The sequence below is a fragment of the Eublepharis macularius genome, chromosome 2 (genome assembly GCF_028583425.1).
Source record: "Eublepharis macularius isolate TG4126 chromosome 2, MPM_Emac_v1.0, whole genome shotgun sequence".
Lineage (NCBI taxonomy): Eukaryota > Metazoa > Chordata > Lepidosauria > Squamata > Eublepharidae > Eublepharis > Eublepharis macularius.
Window position 1 is genome coordinate 151,267,669 of NC_072791.1, and position 23,311 is coordinate 151,290,979.

The 23,311-nt window shown below is 46.0% G+C and overlaps 1 protein-coding gene across 2 annotated transcripts; it reads left to right on the forward strand.

The window, feature by feature from the left end:
- Window positions 1-1,517: 1,517 nt before the first annotated feature.
- Window positions 1,518-23,311, forward strand: ANKRD13D (ankyrin repeat domain 13D). Of its 2 annotated transcripts, XM_054971956.1 has the most exons (15): window positions 1,518-1,918; window positions 4,457-4,592; window positions 5,299-5,423; window positions 6,116-6,161; window positions 7,274-7,417; window positions 7,516-7,705; window positions 8,097-8,163; window positions 8,317-8,398; window positions 10,403-10,464; window positions 10,653-10,783; window positions 10,997-11,154; window positions 11,468-11,626; window positions 12,409-12,572; window positions 12,886-12,965; window positions 22,231-23,311. In XM_054971956.1, the coding sequence occupies exons 1-15, from the start codon at window positions 1,829-1,831 to the stop codon at window positions 22,508-22,510; spliced, it is 1,914 nt and encodes a 637-aa protein (XP_054827931.1). In that variant the 5' UTR covers window positions 1,518-1,828; the 3' UTR covers window positions 22,511-23,311. The 2 variants fall into 2 exon arrangements, with proteins under 2 accessions (XP_054827931.1, XP_054827932.1); XM_054971957.1 differs by lacking the exons at window positions 1,518-1,918; window positions 4,457-4,592; window positions 5,299-5,423 and adding an exon at window positions 5,446-5,709.

A 23,311-nucleotide genomic window follows, 5' to 3' on the forward strand; every position in this document is an offset into this window, starting at 1 on the left:
CTACTAATTTCTACCCCTGACATTTTATGGCCTCACATTTATATATTTTTTCTGTACCTATGAGGCAGGCAATGGCAAACCACCTCTGTTTGCCTTGAAAACCCAACTGGGTTGCAATTTGAGGCCATTTTCCACCACCTAATGTAAATCTGCCAACTGAGCATAACACTTTGGACCACATGGGCTGTAGTCCACAAAATATTATGGCATAGCCTTTAAAGAGCTAGTAGATTTGTTTTTGATACATAAAACAGTATATATTGATAGATCTATACAAAGTGGCATAGCGAGGCACAAGCAGAATTCAAAACTGGTCCTGGTAACTTGGTAGAGATGTAGGAAAGGAAAGGGTTATTGCCATTTATCCCCCTTTGATAGGGCTATAGTTTTAACAGCTGCAATTTTGGGCAGAAATTTAGCAGTATATTGTCAAAATTTAGCAGGTTCAGCGTAGAGGGAATGACAGCAATGTTTTAGTGGAATTTCCACCCATCGTGCAGCTCTAGTCTTAAGTACAGACGTCCTTCCCTGTCAAAAATGGAGAGAAATACACTACTTGAAAATATAGTTCAGGATATAGGATGGGGAAGGAGAAGCCTATTTCACAATTTACCAAGGTAACAACAGGACGTCTGGCCAACCTGCCCTGTATACAAAAGTAGGCATTCCTCCCTCCTCATTCCTCCCTCTTCACTTCCTGTGCTACATTTTTCTGGGCCTGGTCACTGCCTTGTTTACTAAATGCTTCTCTAAAGAGAAAGCTGCTTTGGTACAGGTTAACCAGGTGCCAAACTCCCCATCCCTTCAAACCAGAAATGCATCAGTCAGCTGTCTTTGCATCCCAATAGCCCCTCCCTGTTGGCCCGACAAGGCCTAAAGTGGCTGACACTGGAGAGTTGGCCATAGCTAGGGAGCTGCCCTTTTCAAATGCCACTGAACAAGCCTAAGGACAAAGCACTGGGCTGTGATCAATTATTGTTACATTTAAGGAGCTCCCCCCTTTAATTTTGGCTTGAAAGACACAAACACAATATAACACACTGAGTGTGGCACTCGCTGGGAAAGAATATCGCTCTGCACACGTGCAGAGGCAGTCCTTCCTTCACATATTCGAGCTGAACCCTGACAACCTAAACACAGCCAGGGCTACGGCCAGGATCTAACGAACCCCACCACCACCATCCCATCCCCATTTTTGTCGCCAGCTTTCCGCGAGAAATTTCCGAAGGGGCAATAAAAAGGGCCTGAGTAAGAAAGCTCTAAACCCCTGCCTGCCGACCCGGCCAAGCGCCCTCTCTCTCCCGCCAAACCCCTCTGGGGGTCGCAAGCCAAAAAGGAGACCATGTGCACGCCCCTGGCCCTCTGAAGCCCCCAGTCACAAAGCGGGCTGCAAAGGGCCGCCTTGCTGCTCCGCTACCTCCCGCTGCCGGTGGTGACGCAAGGGCTGCTGTCTCCCTGGACTGTGGCCCTCTCGCGTGGGCCGAAGCCACAGCCAGGCCGGGGGAAAGTGCAGGGGTTGGGCCAGGTTTCCGCACCCCCGCCGCTGTCTCCTCCCTGCGCCCCGCAGGCCCGCCCCTTCTTCCCAGCCCGCAGCTTTCTGGCTTCGTCGGCCTCGGGACCCGCAGCGAGCCCCGGCCAGGCCGCGCGCGCCCCTCCCTGCCTGCCTCTCCTCCCGGGAGCACATCCGCCGCCGCTACCGCCGTAGCGGGCCCAGCGCGGAGCCGAGCAGGAGGGGAGCCGCTTGCTCTGCTACCGCCACCCGGAAAGGCCTCGACTAGAGAAGGGATCGGAGCAGAGACCCGGCCGGGCGCGGGGACATGGTGACGGGATGGCCCGCATCGCAGACGCCTTTCCTCTGCACCTGCTCGTCTGGCACAACCGGCACCAGGCGCTGGACAGCGAGCTGCGCAAGGGACAGGTACGGGGGGAGGGGGAATCCACAAATGCCCCCACCATCACCCCCTGCCCCTCATCCCGGCCCACCCCATAGCCTCACACATCTGGAGTTCCAGATGTGAAAGAGAGGTAGGGTGTGGGATTCTTCCCAGATGATCCTAAGCCTTTGCTTCTCCCTCTGCTGTTTTTGGAATGGGAAAAGAGCAAGGTGTCAGACACAGGCGTGAACCCTAACATGACTACTTCTAACCCTGCATCCTATTGAACCCCACCTCTTCCAGCAGAACCCCTACACCCACAGGCATGCTTGCATTGCTGTGAGAACTGCTCAAGGGACCTCCCCTGACCCCAACCGGCATGGCTCCATCATTCTTTTCTCCTAGCTTCATCATACTCCTAATCCCACGTCTCCATTCTTTTTCATGTAGCTCTCATTTCTCCTCTCAGCCCAAGCCAACCAGTGGTTGGAGAACAATTGTGCAGATAGATGAACAGTGTGAGTCTTTCAGTCTGGGAATCCCCAACCCCGTTCTTTGTCGGACTTGGCAGCAGAAGCTTCATAGAAAATAGCATTCCTCCTCTGAGTCCATCTGCTCGGAATCCCACAGCCCAGCACATATTCAGCTTTGATTCTGTAGCATCCATAACCAAAATTGGGCACATGAAGGCAAGCCACCTCAAAGATTCAAGTCCCAAATGGTTTTGAAGGAACACTAATAGTGGTAATAACCATAAGATCCTCTGATATTAGGGCCTGGCTTTCCCTCTCCAATGGTGGCTTATTCAGAGTACAGAGTGCACTGGCTCCCACCATTTTGGAAAAGGGCAAAAAAAAATCTTTAAAGATTAATGCACATGTACACATCAAGCATGATTTTTTAAAAAAAGATGTTTAAGTCTCTTGGCACTAACAGAGGAGCACAAAAAAGGGTCTCAGAATTCACCCCAGGCGCACCTGTATAGAATAATATTGAGCACTATGCAGGCACCTATATTGTGGCACAGTAGAGACAGATAAATACTGGAGACAGGCTGGCCATTGGCTGCTGATTGAACAGTACATTTTAAATGTTGTGTCTTTGTTCTCCTGCCTGGACACAGAAGTTAGAGAACAGAGATATCAGAATCTGAAGCCTGACTGGGAGAATACTGACCTCTACTTCTGCCAACTGATTCTGAACTGAGTAAGAAATCGGGATCGGGCTGAGTAGGTTAAAGAGCAGGTGGCTTTAGAGGAATTTTCCCCTTTTCCTTTCTAAGGAGCAATTAATTGGGGGTGAATCTTGGAGGCAAAGAAATTTAGGTGGGGATATGTGACAGTAATGTGCCTATTGGAGGCTCAGATGAAACCTATAGCTTTGCCTCTCAGCATGGAGGTTCCATGTAGCCCACATGGCTGATAACTGTTGATCGCTCCACCCTTTAAGAATCTGTCTAATCCTTTTAAAAAGTCATGTAAACTTGTTGCCATCATCACTATACCTTGCAGGAGTGAGTTCTATATATTAAGGCTGTATTGTATGTGCTGCATTTCTTTACCAACTGCCTGAATCTGTTTTCCTTTTATCTCTACAAACTGGAGGGATCTGGAGATGGGATGGAAGGGACAGGGACATAGCAATTCAGTGTGGTATATGATAGCATAAGACATACTTAGGTACCCTACAGATCACATGTAGGAAAGAGGAGACTGGGCTGTTCAGCCCAGCATAGTTACTGGAAAAGACTGGAAACTAGCAATCCATTCGTCTGTAACAAGGATTCCTTCATCCAATATTTGTGACAGTCTCACTTTCCATAGCACAAGGAAGGTTCCTATGATAGCAGCATGAGTTATTGTAATTATCCACCCTTTAAATTATTTTTCACTGATTTTTTTCTTAAATGTTTTAGTTTAGAGAATGTGTGGTCAATCATTACCGCACTTGAGTGTTCCCTTTCTCCAAGTAAAAATAAATCATATAATTTTGCAGCACAGAAAGGTCAATTTTGCCCCCATCCCTACTATAATGTAGGGACAAAAGAATTGCTGAGGAAAGCCATCTCTTGTAAATGATCCCAGAAGAAACTAATATTGCTGTAGTAAGTGAAGGTTTTTTTCTAGAAACTACCTGAGTTCCAAGACCCAATAATAACAAGTTGAAATGGATTCTGGATCCAAATGTCAGTGTGCTTCAGCTTCTAGAAGCTGGTGGATATATTACATTACAACCCACTGTGAGATCAATCTGTCAGATATGTGGAATCTGTTCTAAACCCCTTATATTCTTAAAAAATAGGAACTGCAGTATCTGGAAACAGTGCTGGGTGAACGGTCACCTTTAGCAAGAAATAACAGTAATATTTGTATCCCCATTCATAGAGCAGAGTTCAGGCATAAAAGGCAGGTTTCAGGGCTGAACTTCACCTCATAGTATTTATTTATTTATTTATTTATTATATTACATTACGTTACGTTTCTAGACCGCCCTCCCTGTCATAATGGGCTCAGCCCCAGTCCTGCCTTTCCCTCAAGGAAAGTGTCAGCCAGATGTTTAATCCTGTGCATTACACTTTGCAGCATGATGTCGAGATGTTGGACCCACGTGGCAGGACACCCCTGGAGCTGGCCGTGTCCCTGGGGAACCTGGAGTCTGCACGGGTGCTGCTGCGACACAGTGCCAATGTGGGCCGGGAGAATGCCCATGGCTGGACAAGTATGGAAGCTTTGTGATGGTACAGCACAGGCAATGCATGTAGAGGCCCCCAGCTTCAACCTCTGGCTTCTCCATTTAAATGCTATCAGGATATATGGCTGTAAAAGACTTCTGCTTAAGGTTATGGAGAGAGACCGTTTGTCAGAGCAGACAGCACTGGACTCTAGGGAGGAAAGTTGTGGCGCAGAATAAGACAGCTCCTTATATCCTCAGCAGAAAGGAGAGCAGGAATATGGAAGGGGAGATTGTGAAAGTTGGGTGGGGAAGGCAGGTGTTGAGAAACATTTGAGACATCAGGGATGTGGTTGTGGGGAGTGTGCAATATGACTGACAGCCCTGGCTCCACAACACCTTTTTGTCATATATTCTATCCGTTTGGAAGATGGAACAATTATGCTTCCTTTCACTCCTAACTTTTGTTTGGGATACCTATCCTGATTTTACTAACAGGTTCTCAGAGCGCTGCTTTGTGTGGTTTGCATGGCAGATGTTTCTCCAGAAAGCAACAGTTAACAGGATACCTGTGCCCTTGACAATCAGACATGCCCTTTTGGCAGATCAATAGTCTGTCTCTGCTCCAACTAGTTTTGAGTGAGGATAGAAGAGACTCTGATTTGGACTTAAAAGGAGGAGATGGTGGGGACAGGGAGTGGTTCCAAGAAGCGAATATTGATAGTTTCTTTATGTCTTTTCATCTGTGCTTTAGTCCTGCAGGAGGCTGTGAGCACAGGAGACCCAGAGATGGTGCAGCTGGTACTCCAGTATCGTGATTACCAGCGTGCCACACAACGCCTAGCTGGCATCCCAGAGCTTCTCAACAAACTACGTAGAGTATGTGCTGTCATTTTCTAGCTGACTTTGCTCTCTGAGCATTTTCTATCTCCATTCTGTGTTCATCCACACAGGGATGTCCATCCTGGACTCCTGTCAGAAAACTTGGCAGAGGTTGAGAAGAAGAGAGGGAAAAGCCTTGCCAAAGACGTCTAGCTTAATATCTTATGGGAATCTTTCTCTCTCTGTCCTGAAGCTGTGGTTGCAGGTGCATGTTTTTGAAATGAACACTCAAGATTCTACTCCTACAAGATTCAGCAGTGAATCTCTCATTTCTCTCCCATATGTATGTATGGAATCATTGCATTTTCACTATCTGTTTTTCTCCAGTGCATGTTTCAAATTTGCAAAAACTTGTTATCCTTCCCATAGTCATTTGCTAATGAATAAAGGGGCTTGGAGGAGAATACATTTGAAAAATATACTTTTAAATTGACAGTAGTTACTCTGAATCCCAGGCTGTCTGTGCTGCCCTTTTAACTGTGGTTCCTAGGGGATACTTGAATTACTCCTGAGCTTTCTGGCAGCAACAATCTAATTTAACAATGAACTCCCATTGGAAGAGTGTAATGTTAGGGTTATGTCATGTGGTTGCACAAACACACTGTGTGTAGAGAGGAGAGATTTGCTGGTCCTGCCCTTTTTCTCATCTGTGTTGATCTGTCTCTTTTTGTGGTTTTCTGTCCCACCAGGCTCCTGATTTCTATGTGGAAATGAAATGGGAGTTTACTAGCTGGGGTAAGTCAGTGCGTGGAACTCCATCTTTGGGGAGTGAAGGGGAGAAGTTCATAAAAGCTAGAGTGGGTGACTGAAGATGACTGTCCAGGAGGGAATACTAAGCAGATGGGAACCACAGGACCTCAGGCAAGTGTGGTACTGACTGTATTGAACAGAACTTTCAACAAAATACAGTGAATAGAGATTAGGGCCAAGGAGCCCTCTTTGGCTCAGTTCCTATCCCTGGTGGATTCACAACTGGTGGAGGCCCAGACCAGGGCATTCTTTCGTTGAGAGCAGTTTCTGGCATTGGGTTTCGGCAGTTTTACCTTCTTTCCAGCCAGTTTAGTAGCCGACAGGAAGGTTAATCCTGGACAATGATTGCTGGTTTCAGATGGGAAGGTAAACTATCCGAAACAGGAGTTGTAAGCCAAGTAGCCCTCACTTACAGACCAGTTTTTGCCAGGCAACTGCTGGTTGCACACCACTGGCATAGCATGGGAACTTGGCCTACATTTGGGGAATACCGGGTGCCTTCACCATTTTCTTCAGTGAATGCAGTGGCTTTATCATGGAACAGACTCTGTCCCAGACACAGGCAATAGTTTTGGCCCAAGTGTTGAAAAAAAAATCATGTACTTGTGAAGATACTGGTGTACCAGCAAACAAAGGGAAGGAAGAGGATGGCTGTATTTGTCTAGGGACACTGGAAGCAAGCCAGGCCTAGTAGTGCTGCCAGTGCATTAGGAACTGACCTCAGTTTCTTTGGCAGAGAACTGGCTGTGTGTGTTCAGCATACTGGTCTGGGCTGCTGCATTTCAGCACAGGTACTTGGGGTTGCCGACTCCTGGTCTATCCAGTTGCATGAGACACATTACATCACTGTAGTGCTCCAGAGTTAAAGGGTTAATAGATGGATAGAATCCTAGCCAAATGGGGATGGAATAATCTTCAGCCATGAAACCCATTTCTTTTCTTTGGGCACATCCCTGTCTCTTGCTTGACCTTCCATCCACATTTGTTGCAAAGCTAAAATGCCTCCTTGGACAATGATGCAACCGTGGCAACTCAGAAAGAGTTTGGGGGCAATTTCAGTCCTCCTGCTCACTCTCTCCCCCCCTGCCCATCCCCAGTGCCCCTGGTCTCCAAGATGTGCCCAAGTGATGTATACCGGGTGTGGAAGCGAGGTGAAAACCTACGAGTTGACACTACTTTGCTGGGCTTTGAGCACATGACCTGGCAGCGGGGCCGGCGCAGCTACATCTTTAAAGGCGAAGGTCAGAAAAATCCCTTTTTGGAAGAAATCAGTGTGGGATTTGGGAGTTGTGGTGGTACTAATATTTCTGTGTTGCTTCCCCCCTTCCCTGCTGGCCAGAGGAGAATGCTGTGGTGATGGAGGTAGACCACGACAAGCAAGTTGTATACACTGAAACCTTGTCCCTAGCCTTGCACGAGCCTGAGCTGATGCTGGCTGCCATGCAGCCTTCAGAGGAGCATGTTGCCAGCCGGCTCACTTCACCCATCGTCTCAACCCACCTTGACACCAAGAACATTGCCTTTGAACGGTGAGCTGGAATGGGGGGGAAAGGCTGTGGGAATGTGTATAACCCTAATGGAAACACTTGGTGGTACTGGAAGCCCATGAATGAGCCAAAGATGGGAAGAAGGAAGTCTATCCTTGGTTAGCAACTAGTTTTACCAAAGGACCACTTTGGGAACATGGATCAAAAACCCCTCTGTCCTGCACCACTATTACCACAAATGCCATACCTACACTCTCTAGATCTTTTAAAGACGAGATTAAAGAAGGAATAAAGCTGGCTCGGGTTCTCCGTTTGTGTGCTTGTGTGCAAAAGCAGCATTTGAAGAAATCTGTGTCTTTAAGCTAGGGAAAGAAGCATCATATTTGAACCAGGGATTTGGTCATGCCTAACTTAGGGTCTCCTTTCTCTGCAGGAACAAATCTGGTATTTGGGGCTGGCGCTCAGAGAAAATGGAAAACATCAGTGGCTACGAAGCTAAGGTACAACTACCTGCCATTCTTACCTTTGTCGCTTGTGTTCATAGTTTCCCATTATTGATACCACAGCTCCATGGGGCAGGGGTGAGCCTGGTTTCCTGTAAGGCTCGTGTTCAATGGGATCATGTGACAATGGTGGACTTTGTGCTTCTCCAGGTCTACAGTGCCAGCAATGTGGAGCTTGTTACCAAAACCCGTACCGAGCACCTGTCAGACCAGGACAAAACGCGCAACAAGGGTAAAACATACATGAACCTCCTCTAGTTGTAATTCTTTGCTATTTCAACCAATGCCAACCCACACAGTGCAGATTATTTCCCTCCTCCCAACTCCCCTGGAGAGCTCCACTCACTTGTATGTTATGTTTTCTGGCAGTTGCTGCCCTCTGGCCTCAAGTGATTTGTCCTCATTAGTCATGGCATGGAATAAGGACTCCCTCCTGTTTCTCAAGGCTCTTTTTAGCCACCATTTGCAGCAGGCTTAGTTACTTCAGGCTAGAGAGTAAATGATGGGGGAAGTGGATGATTGTAAAGAATTTTGGGAAGAGGCCAAGTGGGGAGAGGGGTGTAAGAACAGCTATGTTAGCTACTAGGACCTGTTATCTACATCCAGTGTCAATCTAGAGATGGGAAGGGAAGACTCAGAGGCTTGAAACATCTTTTTAAGTTGAACCTTCAGGCGCATATTTTAAAAACAGCGACTCCCTTCTTACTCAGCCTTCTGAATCCTAGCACTAAGGAGCAAACAAGATGTTACTCAGACCTTCTATGATCAGATCTCCCCCACCCCAGTTTGTTTTTCTACTACAGAGCAACTGTGTTGCATTGCTAATTTGACTGTAAAGCCTCGTGAGGAAGGATTAACCCCTTGCTGCTAAACCATTTCCCTGATCTAAATTGCCCCTGAAACAATTTAGACTGGGGAAACTGCACTGGAGGAAAGGGTTTAACTCTCCTCTAAAACTGCACCCTCATCAAATGAGGACCAAGCTACACATTACATTTAACATATGATCACCCGAGAGACCTGAAGCTGGCAGCTGTAAGTTTTCCATGGGAACTCAGTTCTAAAGCATTGCAGGGGCTGGATTTGGACTGAGGCTGCAATGTGGGTGGAGGAGATGCTGCAATCTCTGCCCCCTCCCCCCCCACACACACACTTTTCCTGACCTCAAACGGCCCCAGAGCATTAATTGCCTGGGGGGGTGTTGTACATGCAAGCATTCAACACACAGTCACCTCTCCAGTGGGGCAAATAAACCCCCTGGGGCCATTTCAGGTCAGGAAAACAGAGCAGGGGGGCTGAAGACCTTCCTCCCCCTGGTTATTATATGTAATGTGGTTTCAGCATTGGCAACTGCACATGGCTGGCTTGGAGTAGAAAAAACAGAAAAGCAAAGCAGATGATCTGATTGTGGATATCCTGCATCACATTAAGTTTGGCCCTGAAGCAATCATGCTTCAGACTTACCCATGCATTGCACAGTAGGGTGAACCACCTCCCTTACTAATACTGTACCCACAAGGCAGTTAGTGCCATTACTAGCAAGTACCTAGCACCACTGACCAAACACATGCATGGGGAACTGTGCTCTCCTCCTGCTTTCTCTAGCTGCAGTAACCCATGAAAGCAACCGCTTCTGTCTTTGTGAGCGTTTATTGGTCAAGATACTGGCAGAGTGGAGGGGGGGGGCGCTTTTTTGCTTCCCATCTAGCTTGCACAGGAGGGTGGAAGGCCATCACAAGGGAACCATCAGTTTATTAAAGAGCAGCCAGTCTCGGTACGCTCACATTGCAGAGCATTTAATAGTCTGGCTGGCTATTTGGGCACATGTGGCTTCTCATCATGGTGCTGCTACAGTGAGGAGGAAAGCTGCCAACGTTGGCAACTGTTGCTTATTTATTAAAGTCCTATCCTACCTTTCTATTTCAACAGAAACCATCAAGTCAAACAAAACTGCTAACAAAAGCAGTCTTATAATAAGTCAAAGCAGGTCCTTGGAAGGGCCCTCCCTCCCCTTCTCGCACTGTGGCTGGTTCCCCAGGAAGTCCAAGAGCAGATGGGCCAGGCCCAGTGGTAATAAAGAAAGAGAAATGCCATTCCTTGGTGAATCTGGAAATCCTGGTTTAAACTTTTCCCCAAAACATAATCACTTAGCCCATGAGCTAAGGAGGTGGAGAGAAGACTTCCTTGGAAAGGAGAACTGGACTAATTCTCTTGAACCTCCTCTCCTCCCCTACAGGTTCCAAGACTCCCTTCCAGTCCTTCCTGGGAATTGCCCAGCAGCATGCTGCCCAGAATGGGGTGAGTGAGTGACGGGGTCAGATCCCATCCATACCTGGGGAGAGGGGCATTGTCCCAGCCTCACAAGTGAGCCTAGGTAAATGAGGAGGGCAGAGGGATGACAAGAAGATGGAGGGTGGGGAATGAGCTGGAACATGGATGAGGGACTATGGGTACATATAGGTGGTCTGTGATTCCCACTGTTGCAGGCCCCCGTGCTGCAGTCAGCTAGCCCCACCAACCCAACGGCTATTACCCCTGAGGAATACTTTGACCCCAACTTCAACTTGGAGTCTCGCAATATTGGTCGCCCAATTGAGATGTCCAGCAAAGTACAGAGGTGAGGTGTGCAGTGATGGGAGGGTGTATGGCAGGGACAAGGTGGAAGAAATGTAACCAGGAGTCAAGAAGTTTGCACACGATGCTCGCAAGACAGTCTGCAGAGAAATGAAATAAATAGAAAGGGGGAAATGAGAGCATTGTCCTGCACATTGCAGACTGATCTCCCTGTGCTAAGGTTTCTATGGTATTTGACACACTCCATATTTGCTAGGTTCAAGGCCACCCTATGGCTGTGCGAGGATCATCCCCTCTCCCTGGTGGAGCAGGTAACACCCATCATTGATCTGATGGCTATCAGCAATGCCCACTTTGCCAAGCTGCGTGACTTCATTACCCTCAAGTTACCTCCTGGCTTCCCTGTCAAAATAGGTGAGAGATGCAAGGCATAAGTGACTGTGGGTGGGATGGGAGAAAGAGGTCTAATTCTTGTAGAAGGAGCTTGAAGACACAGTGGCTTGAGACAGATCTGGAGAACCTGTTAGCAAGAATGAAGCTGGGGATGGAGGTGAAGGTGAAGGAGTAGGGTATTGTCAGCCTTTGTTAGGGGAAAAGGAAGATACCTTAGGAAGATCAGGTGGGGAAATGAAGGGACTTGAGAATAGTTTTGCCAGCATTTGTTTACTCCCCCCCCCCCCGTCCCTCATCCTTGCTTTCTTTTGTGTATTTTCCACCTAATTCTCAGAGATCCCCCTCTTCCATGTGCTGAATGCTCGGATCACTTTCAGTAACTTGTGTGGCTGTGATGAGCCCCTTAGCTCCGTACGGATCTGTTCTCCCACACCCACTCCAGGGAGCACTGAGGAGTTGAGTGCTGGAGCAGAAGCAGCCAACAACACCAAAGGTAAGATTCAAGGCAGGACTCTCAAAGCTATATCCCTTGTTTCCTTAAGCCTTCACTGATCTGAATTTTTGCAGAGGGCTGGGGGTGGGCAAGAGGATAGAGCTTTTGTGGCTAGGAAAAAAAGGTATCTCAAGGGTGGTACCAGCAACACCACCTTCCACCACCAGCAGTGAGGAAAAGAGGGATGAAAGTGGTACCTGAGATCCTCTTCCTGTGATGAAGAAAGCAGTTGCTGAGATACAGCCGTCTCTCCTCCTCCGACATCCCCATATTCAGAACAGTGATCAATATTTATCCTACATTCTACGTAAGCATGAACCCTCCTTTGACTGTCTCTCCTCCAGCCCAAATTTTGGGTAATGGATGGTTGGAGTCGTAGAAAGGACCTGTCCTAGTATATCCCAGTCACTATAAGGTGAATATCTGTGTACCTGCTTAGTCAAGTTGACTGATGGTGGGGAAGGACAATTAACTGCTAATAATTTTTTACTCCGTGGTTTTTTGCTTGGTGATCTTAATAATAAATCAGCTAAATGCCTGTGAGGAAAATAAGCTCTGCCAGCCTTTGTTTTAACTTAGACAACCCTGGGAAGACTTAAACCATTAGCTTCTTACCTTAAGGAACTGGGTATGGCAAACATTTTTAAGGGTCTCTATTATAGATGGGGAAACAAGGCACAGCTGAATCAACTGGTCTTTGTTGATATGGGGAATTGTGGAAATCGGGCCTCTCTCACCCCTGACCACCACACTAACCGTTATGTCTTTGTCCTTGGCCCCAGTGTATCCTTTTCCCTGTGAGGTGGACCCATCAGTATTTGAGGTGCCCCAGGGCTACACAATGTTGGGCGCAGGCCGTACAGAGCCCATGAGGGATGAAGATGATGACTTGCTTCAGTTTGCCATTCAGCAGAGCCTTCTGGATGCTGGCACAGAGACAGACCAGGTGAGAGCAGCAGCTCTACTATGTGGGGAAAACGGCAGATCCATTCAATTTTAGCAGATGAGCCCATCTGGTTCCTGGAATCAAAGCACAGGGTCTTCAGAGGGTGGCCGTTGCAGAGTGGCCAACCATGGCTATGTGGATACCAAGGGGAGGATGAATTCGGCTTCATAGCAAGCCAGCCTCCAGGTGGCGTTGGTCAGTGGAGCTTATTACTGTTTTTATTTATAGATGGCAGCAAATGCCTTACAGATCTTGATCTCACTTAGCTGTGCACCCTTGATTTTAGTATGCTGTTTCTTGCATGTCACATCAGGTCACTATATGGGAAGCTCTGACCAACACACGACCAGGATCCAATCCTCCATCTTATGATGAGGAACTGCAGCTGGAACGGTAAGTGTCTCCCTGGCAGCAAGGAGGTAGCATTGCAGACTCAATGAGCAGCAGGCTGTATATTCCATAGTCACAGAACATAGCCAGGAAAATGGTTGTTGGGGGTTTTCCGGGCTGTATTGCCGTGGTCTTGGCATTGTAGTTCCTGACGTTTCGCCAGCAGCTGTGGCTGGCATCTTCAGAGATGTAGCACCAAAAGACAGAGATCTCTCAGTGTCACAGTGTGGAAAAGATGTTGGCAGGTCATTTGTATCTACTCAGGAGGGGTGGGGTTGAGCTGAGTCATTCTGTAAGAGTTTCCCAGGGTGTGGAATGCTAATGGCGGGAGGCTTCACTGTAACCTGAGGAGGTTCTTTTGCATATGGATTGGTGCTTGATGTGCTAATCTTCTCTGCAGGGCTGTTGTCGGGTGTGGAGCGTTTTGTTGGCCTGGTGTTTTTCAGAACTGGAGCCCATGCTCTGTTCATTCTTAAGGTTTCTTCTTTCCTGTTGAAGTTTTGCTTATGCTTGTGAATTTCAATGGCTTCCCTGTGCAGTCTGACAAAGTAGTTGGAAGTGTTGTCCAGTATTTTGGTGTCCTGGAATAAGATACTGTGCCCTGTTTGAGTTAGGCTATGTTCAGCCACTGCTGATTTTTCAGGCTGTCCAAGTCTGCAGTGTCTTTCATGTTCTTTTATTCTTGTCTGGATGCTACGCTTTGTGGTCCCGATGTAAACTTGTCCACAGCTGCAGGGTATACGGTATACTCCTGCAGAGGTGAGGGGGTCTCTGCTGTCTTTTGCTGATCGTAGCATCTGTTGTATTTTTCGGGTGGGTCTGAATACTGCTTGAAGGTTATGCTTTTCCATAAGCTTTCCCATCTGATCAGTAATTCCTTTGATATATGGCAAAAACACTTTTCCTGTAGGTGACTGTTTTTCCTTGGTTGTTTGATTCATCCTGGGTTTGATTGCTCTTCGGATTTCATTTCTGGAGTAGCCATTTGCCTGAAGTGCGTGGTTTAGATGATTAATTTCCTCATTGAGAAAGCGCGGCTCACATATCCGTCTTGCACGATCCACTAATGTTTTCATTATGCCTCTTTTCTGTCGGGGGTGGTGATTGGAGTTTTTGTGTAAGTACCGATCAGTGTGAGTTGGTTTCCTGTAGACCTTGTGACCTAACTGAAAGTTTGCTTTGCGGATGACCAAGGTATCCAGGAATGAGAGTTTTCCCTCACTTTCTTTCTCCATTGTGAATTGTATGTTCAGGTGGATGTTGTTGAGATGATTCAAAAACTCCCTCAATTCTTCCTCCCCATGGCTCCATGGGGGAGGAAGAATTGAGGGAGTTTTTGAATCATCTCAACAACATCCACCTGAACATACAATTCACAATGGAGAAAGAAAGTGAGGGAAAACTCTCATTCCTGGATACCTTGGTCATCCGCAAAGCAAACTTTCAGTTAGGTCACAAGGTCTACAGGAAACCAACTCACACTGATCGGTACTTACACAAAAACTCCAATCACCACCCCCGACAGAAAAGAGGCATAATGAAAACATTAGTGGATCGTGCAAGACGGATATGTGAGCCGCGCTTTCTCAATGAGGAAATTAATCATCTAAACCACGCACTTCAGGCAAATGGCTACTCCAGAAATGAAATCCGAAGAGCAATCAAACCCAGGATGAATCAAACAACCAAGGAAAAACAGTCACCTACAGGAAAAGTGTTTTTGCCATATATCAAAGGAATTACTGATCAGATGGGAAAGCTTATGGAAAAGCATAACCTTCAAGCAGTATTCAGACCCACCCGAAAAATACAACAGATGCTACGATCAGCAAAAGACAGCAGAGACCCCCTCACCTCTGCAGGAGTATACCGTATACCCTGCAGCTGTGGACAAGTTTACATCGGGACCACAAAGCGTAGCATCCAGACAAGAATAAAAGAACATGAAAGACACTGCAGACTTGGACAGCCTGAAAAATCAGCAGTGGCTGAACATAGCCTAACTCAAACAGGGCACAGTATCTTATTCCAGGACACCAAAATACTGGACAACACTTCCAACTACTTTGTCAGACTGCACAGGGAAGCCATTGAAATTCACAAGCATAAGCAAAACTTCAACAGGAAAGAAGAAACCTTAAGAATGAACAGAGCATGGGCTCCAGTTCTGAAAAACACCAGGCCAACAAAACGCTCCACACCCGACAACAGCCCTGCAGAGAAGATTAGCACATCAAGCACCAATCCATATGCAAAAGAACCTCCTCAGGTTACAGTGAAGCCTCCCGCCATTAGCATTCCACACCCTGGGAAACTCTTACAGAATGACTCAGCTCAACCCCACCCCTCCTGAGTAGATACAAATGACCTGCCAACATCTTTTCCACACTGTGACACTGAGAGATCTCTGTCTTTTGGTGCTACACCTCTGAAGATGCCAGCCACAGCTGCTGGCGAAACGTCAGGAACTACAATGCCAAGACCACGGCAATACAGCCCGGAAAACCCCCAACAACCATCGTTCTCCGGCCGTGAAAGCCTTCGACAATACATAGCCAGGAAAGTTATGATGACAGAACTGAAGGGTGCACTGGGGAGGTATTAACTTGGCAAAACCTAAATATATATCTGATATGCTTAAGACAAGTGGCAGCTGAATCTTAAGCTCTTGATGTTAGTGCATCATTCATAGTGGTGAGGCGCCTGCATAGCTAGTCAGTACCCTATGCTCTTTCAGCAGAGAAGAAATGGCAACAGTAGTAGAGTTCTTAGTAATTCCACCAACACCCATCCACCCCCATATCAGCCAGGTGTAGGTGACACCTCCCCTCCCCCACACACACACACATCAGTGCCATGTATGGAAGCAAGAAGCCAGTACACAGTAATGCTTGCACACCTACCCCCATCCACCCTCAGAATGCAACACATAGGAAACACAATACTTTTCACTGGAGGGAAAACTTTGGCATGCCCAATAGGAGCCCTGTAATAACCACAGTTCTCAGAGCTCTAGGCATTTGAATCTTTACCTGCAACATGTGCTTTTTTGTCCAGCTAAGATTTTGCACCATCATACTCAGTCACTGAGGCTTTGTGCTGACTGGCTGCCCTAGAAACCACTCATTTAGCATTTTTCCATGTGGCCATCTCACATTCAGGAGGCTCATTACTACTATCTGCTGCTATTTGTTCCAACTAAACAACTCTTCTTCTCCATCTCAGCTCTCCATCACGTAGCCTGGGTGATTTATCACACATCAGCAGTGGTCAGGGGATTGTGAATACAGACGAGCCTGGCCATCCCCCATGTTGTTGCACAACTGTACACATAGCGGATGACATACACAGCTCTCGTGCAGTGTGCATCCATGACTGGAGGACAACTACAGTTAGAAACAAACATGTGTTAGCCATAGATCCTTACCTACCAAATCCCATTCCAATACTGTCCATGCATTTATTGAACAGTATCAGTATTGAAGGCAAGTCAGATTTATAGGGTTACAAATTCTGGTGGTCTAGCAAGGTGCCTGTTCCTTTGAAAGCTACATTTACAGGTAGCAGGATCACAAGTAATGGTAGGTACATTTGTGATGGTCAAGAATTCACTGCCAGCGTGGTGTAGTGGTTAGAGTGTAGAGTGGGGGTTTGAATCCCCACTGTGCTATGGAAGCTTGCTGGGTGATGTTGGGCCAGTTACACACTCTCAACCTAGCCTACCTCACAGAGTTGTTGTGATGATAACATGGAGGAGACAAGAATGATATAAGTTTTGGGGGGCCTCCACTGGAGGGGAAGGTAGAGTATATATGAAGTAACATAAATAAAAGTAAGTAGCTTGCAGTGGTACAAGAGCCAGGCTGGAACAAGAGAACTGGCAACCCTGCAGTAGAGCAGCTAGATGCACATTGGTCAGTCACTAATGGGCACATTGTAGCTTCAACAGTGGTTAGCATTGCTCCATGAACGGAGTCCATCCTGTCTTCTTTCCCAGTCAGAGAGCTACTTGAAAAAAGACACAAAGTCTTTGGTGAGTGATGCTTGCCAGCAACAAGAAACTTTAAGAGGGTTCCAGAATGCTGCACATGCTGTGAGCTACAGATTTGAGAGTGGCTCCACCTAAGTTCTCTTGAAGTTCCTATAACTCTGTCCCCTTCTGCTTGGGTATTGTCACATGGTGGGATTTACTAGTTGGGGGAGAAAGTTTAGTCACCAGGCCCATATTCACATATACCTGGGAGGAGAGTTGCATTGGAACTGTCTCTGCAATTTCTGTGGGAGCTACTGCATGGGACTGTGATCCTGCAAGGCAAAAGGGGTCATAAGTGTTTGGTCAGCTGTAGCAAAGGTTGGAGGGAAATGCTGTGCTTCCTGTTTCCTCCACATATCTGTGGGGTTATACTAGCATGATGTACTGACAATGAAGTGATGTTCTGCTGACATATCTCCAGGTGGTGTGGGACATTTCTGCATTGTGCATACTTAACTATGTGCCTCCTGTGTGGGAGACACTGCTAGCAAGTATTGAGGGATGGAGGACTGCTGAGGCAGCGCACAGCAGGTACTTGTTGACTGTGGAGGTTTGCATTTGCCGCAGAGTTTTAGATAGGGGATCTCTCTGCTCACTTGTGTGAGGTACATTGTCCTTGTCACAACATTTGGAGAGGTGTGGGGGGCAGGAAATTTTTTTACCTATAAGGGTTCTGAGAAAAGAAGCATTAACAGTATGCTGACAACATGTGTTGTCTTTTGAGCTGTTCATGTAAAGTGCTTCCTTTTTGTGCAAAGTGTCCTTTCCCTAGAGTTCCTATTATAAAAATATCCTGTGTATGTATGTGTTCTTAGTGTGTCTAGCATGTCTCTATAATGCATGCCCTGTCATCTGAGAAATGGGTATGATGGATGGAGTTTATATTGTACATAGGAGTGTTGTACTTAGGAAAGTTGTCATCAGCTGCAAACTCAGCAGTGCCATATCTCATGTATGAATGGATGTGATACACTCCCATTGCTTTTAGTGGAAGTATTTATATTGTGCCAACGTTTTCACCAGCATAACGTTACATCAGGGATGGGGCTTAGGATACCAACTAAATTCCACTTCCAGTATTCCTCCAGTGCTGCTCGTTACGCTGGTGAAGTGTTGGCAGCAGGCTGTATGTACCAGTGCATTTCCAAGATATATTGACAGCAGTTTACAGATTGGCCTCCAAACTGTATCTTTCATTTATTCATTTGAACTAGATTTTAAATGTCAGGTGCATAAGTACTGATTTAGGTCCTAAATCCTAGATGACTGTTTCATTCAAAACAGAGATATTATTTCTGTCCAACACAGCATTATCTGATGACACATTTCTCAAACATAAAAACCCTATTATTGGCAGTAGTACTGTTTAATGCAGCCTCATAATAGTAACTGAGAAGTCTCTAAATGAAGAAATTACAGTAATGTAGAAGTGGAAATGTGTCATTTTGAATTCTGTCTCAAGAGGAATGTTTGAAAAGAGCTTGGTTTTTCAGTTTCTAGGGAAGGAAGAGAGAGGATGGCAGGCCAGAGATAAATGTGGTACTAGAGCTTATCAAACAACTATATTTATAAAAGACTCCTTGAGGTTAGCATTTGTATGAGTGTGACACTATGAGACTAGAGTTCACACTTAAGTAACCTTAAAATATTCAGCTATCCAGGGAAACCTTTTGTTTATAACCAGTTTTATGTGTTAAACCTTATTCCAATCACCCTGATAATCATGTGACGAAAAAAAGCTGAATTCTGCAATCTGTATAATTATATATAATAAGACAGGCAGCTTGGAGATCAGCACAACCCAGCATTTTAAAAATAGAAATAGTGTTACAGGACCCCAGTTTAGATCGAGGCCATGCAAGAGAGGGAGGAAGTGGGGAGGGGGCTCTACCTCTGCAGTTTTGTCAATCAAAACCAACACATTATTGCTGCACTGTTAATCTCCTTTGAAGAGAAAAGAGGGGGCACTGTCTGAGTCTTAGAAATCACAGTGGTCCTGAGCTCTATTAATATGTATTGAATCTGCTTATAACCTAAAAAGGGCTCACAAAGTGACTATCAATAGTGATAAATTAACAGTAAAGCACAGTGAAATAACATTAAAATATATACAAGTAGAGATCACAAGATCAGAGGTGCAAACCGTAGCCACAGTTGGTCTCAGTTGTCTCTGAAAGCTCCCTTAGTTACTTCACCATCTTTCTAAGGGAAGGGAGTTCCAGTGGCAAAACACCAATACAAAGAAGTAACTGGTCTTAATCTTTGACACTTGCAAATGTACTCCCTGAACTATAAGCAGAACCTTGCCTAAAGATCTTCTGGCACAAACGGGAAAATATGGGGAAAAGTTCTTCCTTCAGATTGCTTGAGCCCAAACCATCTAGGATTTTAAAAGCACTTTGAACTGAGCCAAGAAAGAAACCAGTAACCAGCACAGCTCTTTAGGATGAACGTGATATAAACTCTTTATCTAGTCTACTGTTACCATGTGTGGTACAGGAGACATGTTTTTACCTATACACATAATTGTGTGAATGTTGCCCACTTCCCAGTGCAGCTCAAATTCACACTGGAATGACCTGAACATGTTGGAGGGACTTCCTTTCAACTACCTCTCACTTTAAAGGAGTTGCTGACTTAGGTTTTATAACCAGTTACAAAAATGATCCCAGTCTGGATTATGATACAGTCAAAAGGTATAACGAATCATTGACAGAATAAAGCTGTTCCTAGTACAAGTTTAGAAGAGGCTTTGAGGCCTTGAATTAGGTGGATTGAGAGGGGGTTTATTGAGGGAAACATTAGCACACTGAAGCAGTCAGAATAATATAATGTATACAGCAATAATACTTTAGTACTTGAGTGCCCATGTTGAGATTCCAATATTACAAATACCCACGCAAACTATGCAGTCTGTACTGCTCAGGAAAGGGGAAGCAAAAGGCCAAAGAAGTTGAGTGAGAGGGTAAAAGCAGAGACAATAATTTCCTTTCCAATCAAAGGTTCAGTTCCCAAGGCAAGGATAGAAACGTTCACAAAGTACATAAACCAAAGATTAATCCAGAGGCAGAGGGCACGATCCACATGAAGTTGAAGCAGAAAAAGCTTAAGATACTGCACAAACACAGATGATTTGGAGCAGATCAGAAGTACTTTGGGGTTGAATTTCTGGCTCCAGTTATAGGGCCAGAGGCTTTGAATTCCAAAATAAAAGATTTTCTCTCTGGAGTTAGATAGTGGGGACAGGGGCAGGTGAGATAACAGTCTACATTAAATCACTTTAGATTAAGAACCTCTCAGTAGGTACTGCTAATATAAGCTTTAGTGCTTTCTAAGGTTTAATAATTATTAAGGCAGGCAGATTCTTTGTACTTAAATACTCCAGATTGATTTTTAATGGTCTGATGGCTAGGTAAAGGGAGAGGTAAATAACATAAACAAATCAATAAAAACCTTGTGCCTTCAAAGTCCTGAAGGTGTATTGCAATCAAGCCTCCATTTTCAGGGAGCCTTTCTTTCTCCCCTCCATCTGGGAGAGAAAGTTGTCCAAGACCAGCTTTTCCCTGCCAGTCATATGAGTCCCATCTCCAAGACAAAAGCTAAGAGCCAGCAGAAAGATTAAACGATCGGGCATCACACCACCCTATCTTGATCTCATCATGTTCACTGGTGACAATGGCAGCCTCAGAGAGAAACAAGCCACCAGCTGAGAATCAAGCACTTCAAGTGATCCAATAACAACTTCAGGTTCAGAACCTGTGAGGTTCTGGATGATGCCATCCTGCATAATGCCATCCAAGACTGCCCTGACACCTCCTCTCTGGTCTACCCATTTACAACCCTGTTACCTGGCTTAAGCTTTACCTTATAGCCTTCATTCAGATAATCACTACCTCTAAATATTGATAGCTTCCTCTTCCTTACTGGAGTTTGATGAGAAGAAGGTACAAACAAATATCCCAAATCTTCACATGACATTTCTTTCCCCAGTCACTTCCTTTGCATTCAACCATGAGGGCATCTTCCTAGAACATTGCCACATGCTTTCTCTCTTGTGTTTTCCCACCAAAAATAATGGGAAGGCCTTTCTGGAGAACCAGGGCTTTTTTCAGCTGGAACGCGGTGGAACGGAGTTCTGGAACCTCTTGAAAATGGTCACATGGCTGGTGCCCCCACCCCCTGATCTCCAGACAGAGGGGAGTTTAGATTGCCTTCCGTGCCGCTGGAGCATGTTAAAAATTAGTTGGGTTGGGGTGTTCACCAGTAAAAGTCAAGTTTGGTGCACATATAATGAGACTCTCAGCCTAACCTACCTCACAGGCTTGTTGTGAGGATAAAATGGAAGAGAGGAGAACAGTGTTAGCCACTGGATGCCCACTGGAGAGAAAAGCAGGGCTGAAATAATTAAAAAAAACAAGGTACTGACATACTTACTACCAGGAGTTGGCACAGCTCCTGGCTCCCCTCCTCAGCCATCATGGTTGCAGCTGCTGTAGTGTCAAAGTGGTTTATCCTGTTGTCTGTGTCCACTCCAGTAAATACAAAATGTGATCATACATCAGATGAGTCTATTTTTTATACATGGAAAATATATTTTGTGCTCTTGATATGTTTTGTGCTATGTGAAGTGGATGGGTTTCCCCTGTAAGATTCCTGTCAGGGCTTTTCAATTGTGCAATTCTTAAAGAGATTTTAAATAGAAATAAGAAATAGCAATCTAAGATGATGGAAGGCAAGCAACCCTTCACCAGTTGTGTGTATTGGGAGAGGAATGACATAAACAAAATTGAGAAAATCGAAAGGGGGAGGTAAGTGCTTTAGCATGGGATAGCAACCCTAGAAGTGAAATCTCTGATTATGAATCAGATGTATGTTTATGTAAATGTAGGCAAATGGAAAGAAAATGTGAGTACACTGCACACACTCCCACGGCTTGCCCAGACACTAGATGTTGTTAAATGTGGTTTGCAGATACTCCTTGCTAATGCTATGTCTCTGTAAACTTGTATTCATCTACGCTATGACACTGTTTATGGAAATGTCCTTGACACTGTATGGAGATGCCTACCCTTGTCCTTGCTACTGATTGTACTGATCTCACACTATGTAATCCCCCTTGAGTCTCAGTGAGAAAGGCGGACTATAAATGACATAAATAATAAAAAAGTACCTCCAGATCCATTGGCCACCCACTTGATAATACCTATTTTTCTTCCCCTTCTTTCCCCCACGCAGGGCTATCCAGGAAAGCATGTTCCTTCAATCTGGGCCAGGCCTGGGCACAGTGGAGATGGGAGGTGGCAATGGTGCTCCTCTTCCTTCTGAGGGCAGCCCAGCTCTCAGCACCAATGGTGGCAGCTCCTCTGCCTTGCCTCCCCCCTACCCCAGCTTCGACGAGCAGCTGCGTTTGGCCATGGAGCTGTCATCACGGGAGCAGGAAGAACGGGAACGCCAGCGTCGAGAGGAAGATGAGGAGCTGCAACGCATACTCCAGCTCTCGCTGACGGAGAAGTAGCATCCCAACCTGCCAGCAAAGGGCCCCTCACTTCCCTCAAGCCTCGCAGCACCCAGCCTACCAGTCCTTGCTCTCATTGTATTTTTAACCTCTGGTGGGGTGGGGGTGGGTTCCATACTTTGTCCCTTCCCCATTGGGGTTGGGCTGGATGCGAGAAGACAGCACCTTCTGCATTTCTTGGGACTCACTCAGTTCCACTCTGGTATTATTTCCTGTAAGAATTTTAAAAATTGCTTTATATCTTCATCTCTCACTGAGGAAAGTGTTTTATACAGCATGGGGCGGAGGAAGGGAGAAGGAGTAGCAAGTAGGAATGGAGGAGGTGCAAGAAGTTGAGGAAATTTCGTCACCTTGGTATGAGTGTCTGGTTTTCCAAGACTGGTAGAAACATGCTGCTGTCTCTAACCTTGCAAGGGTTTTGGCCTGTTGAGGACAGAGCCTAGTTGGGAAACTGGCAATATAGGGAATTGAAGGCCTGGAGCTTGATGCATTGACGTTTGCAGTGAGATCTGAAGCCAGGCTGCAGAGTGATGAATAATTTTTATTCCTGCATTTTTTTCTTCCTCATCATGAGCTGCTCCCCACCCCCACCTGTGTCTTTAATTTATTTTATTTATATCTCTGAAGGTAAATATGAGAGGGGGAGCAGGAGGTGTGTATTTTTTTTAACTGAACCCAGTGGGTCTAAAGGGAACAGCTGTGCCCACTCCTGAGTGGCTTTTTCCTGTCGTCTGGGGACCAGGCACGGGGTAGGGGGGTGCTCTGGGCAGCAGGAACTACTAAATAAAACTAAGAAACCAG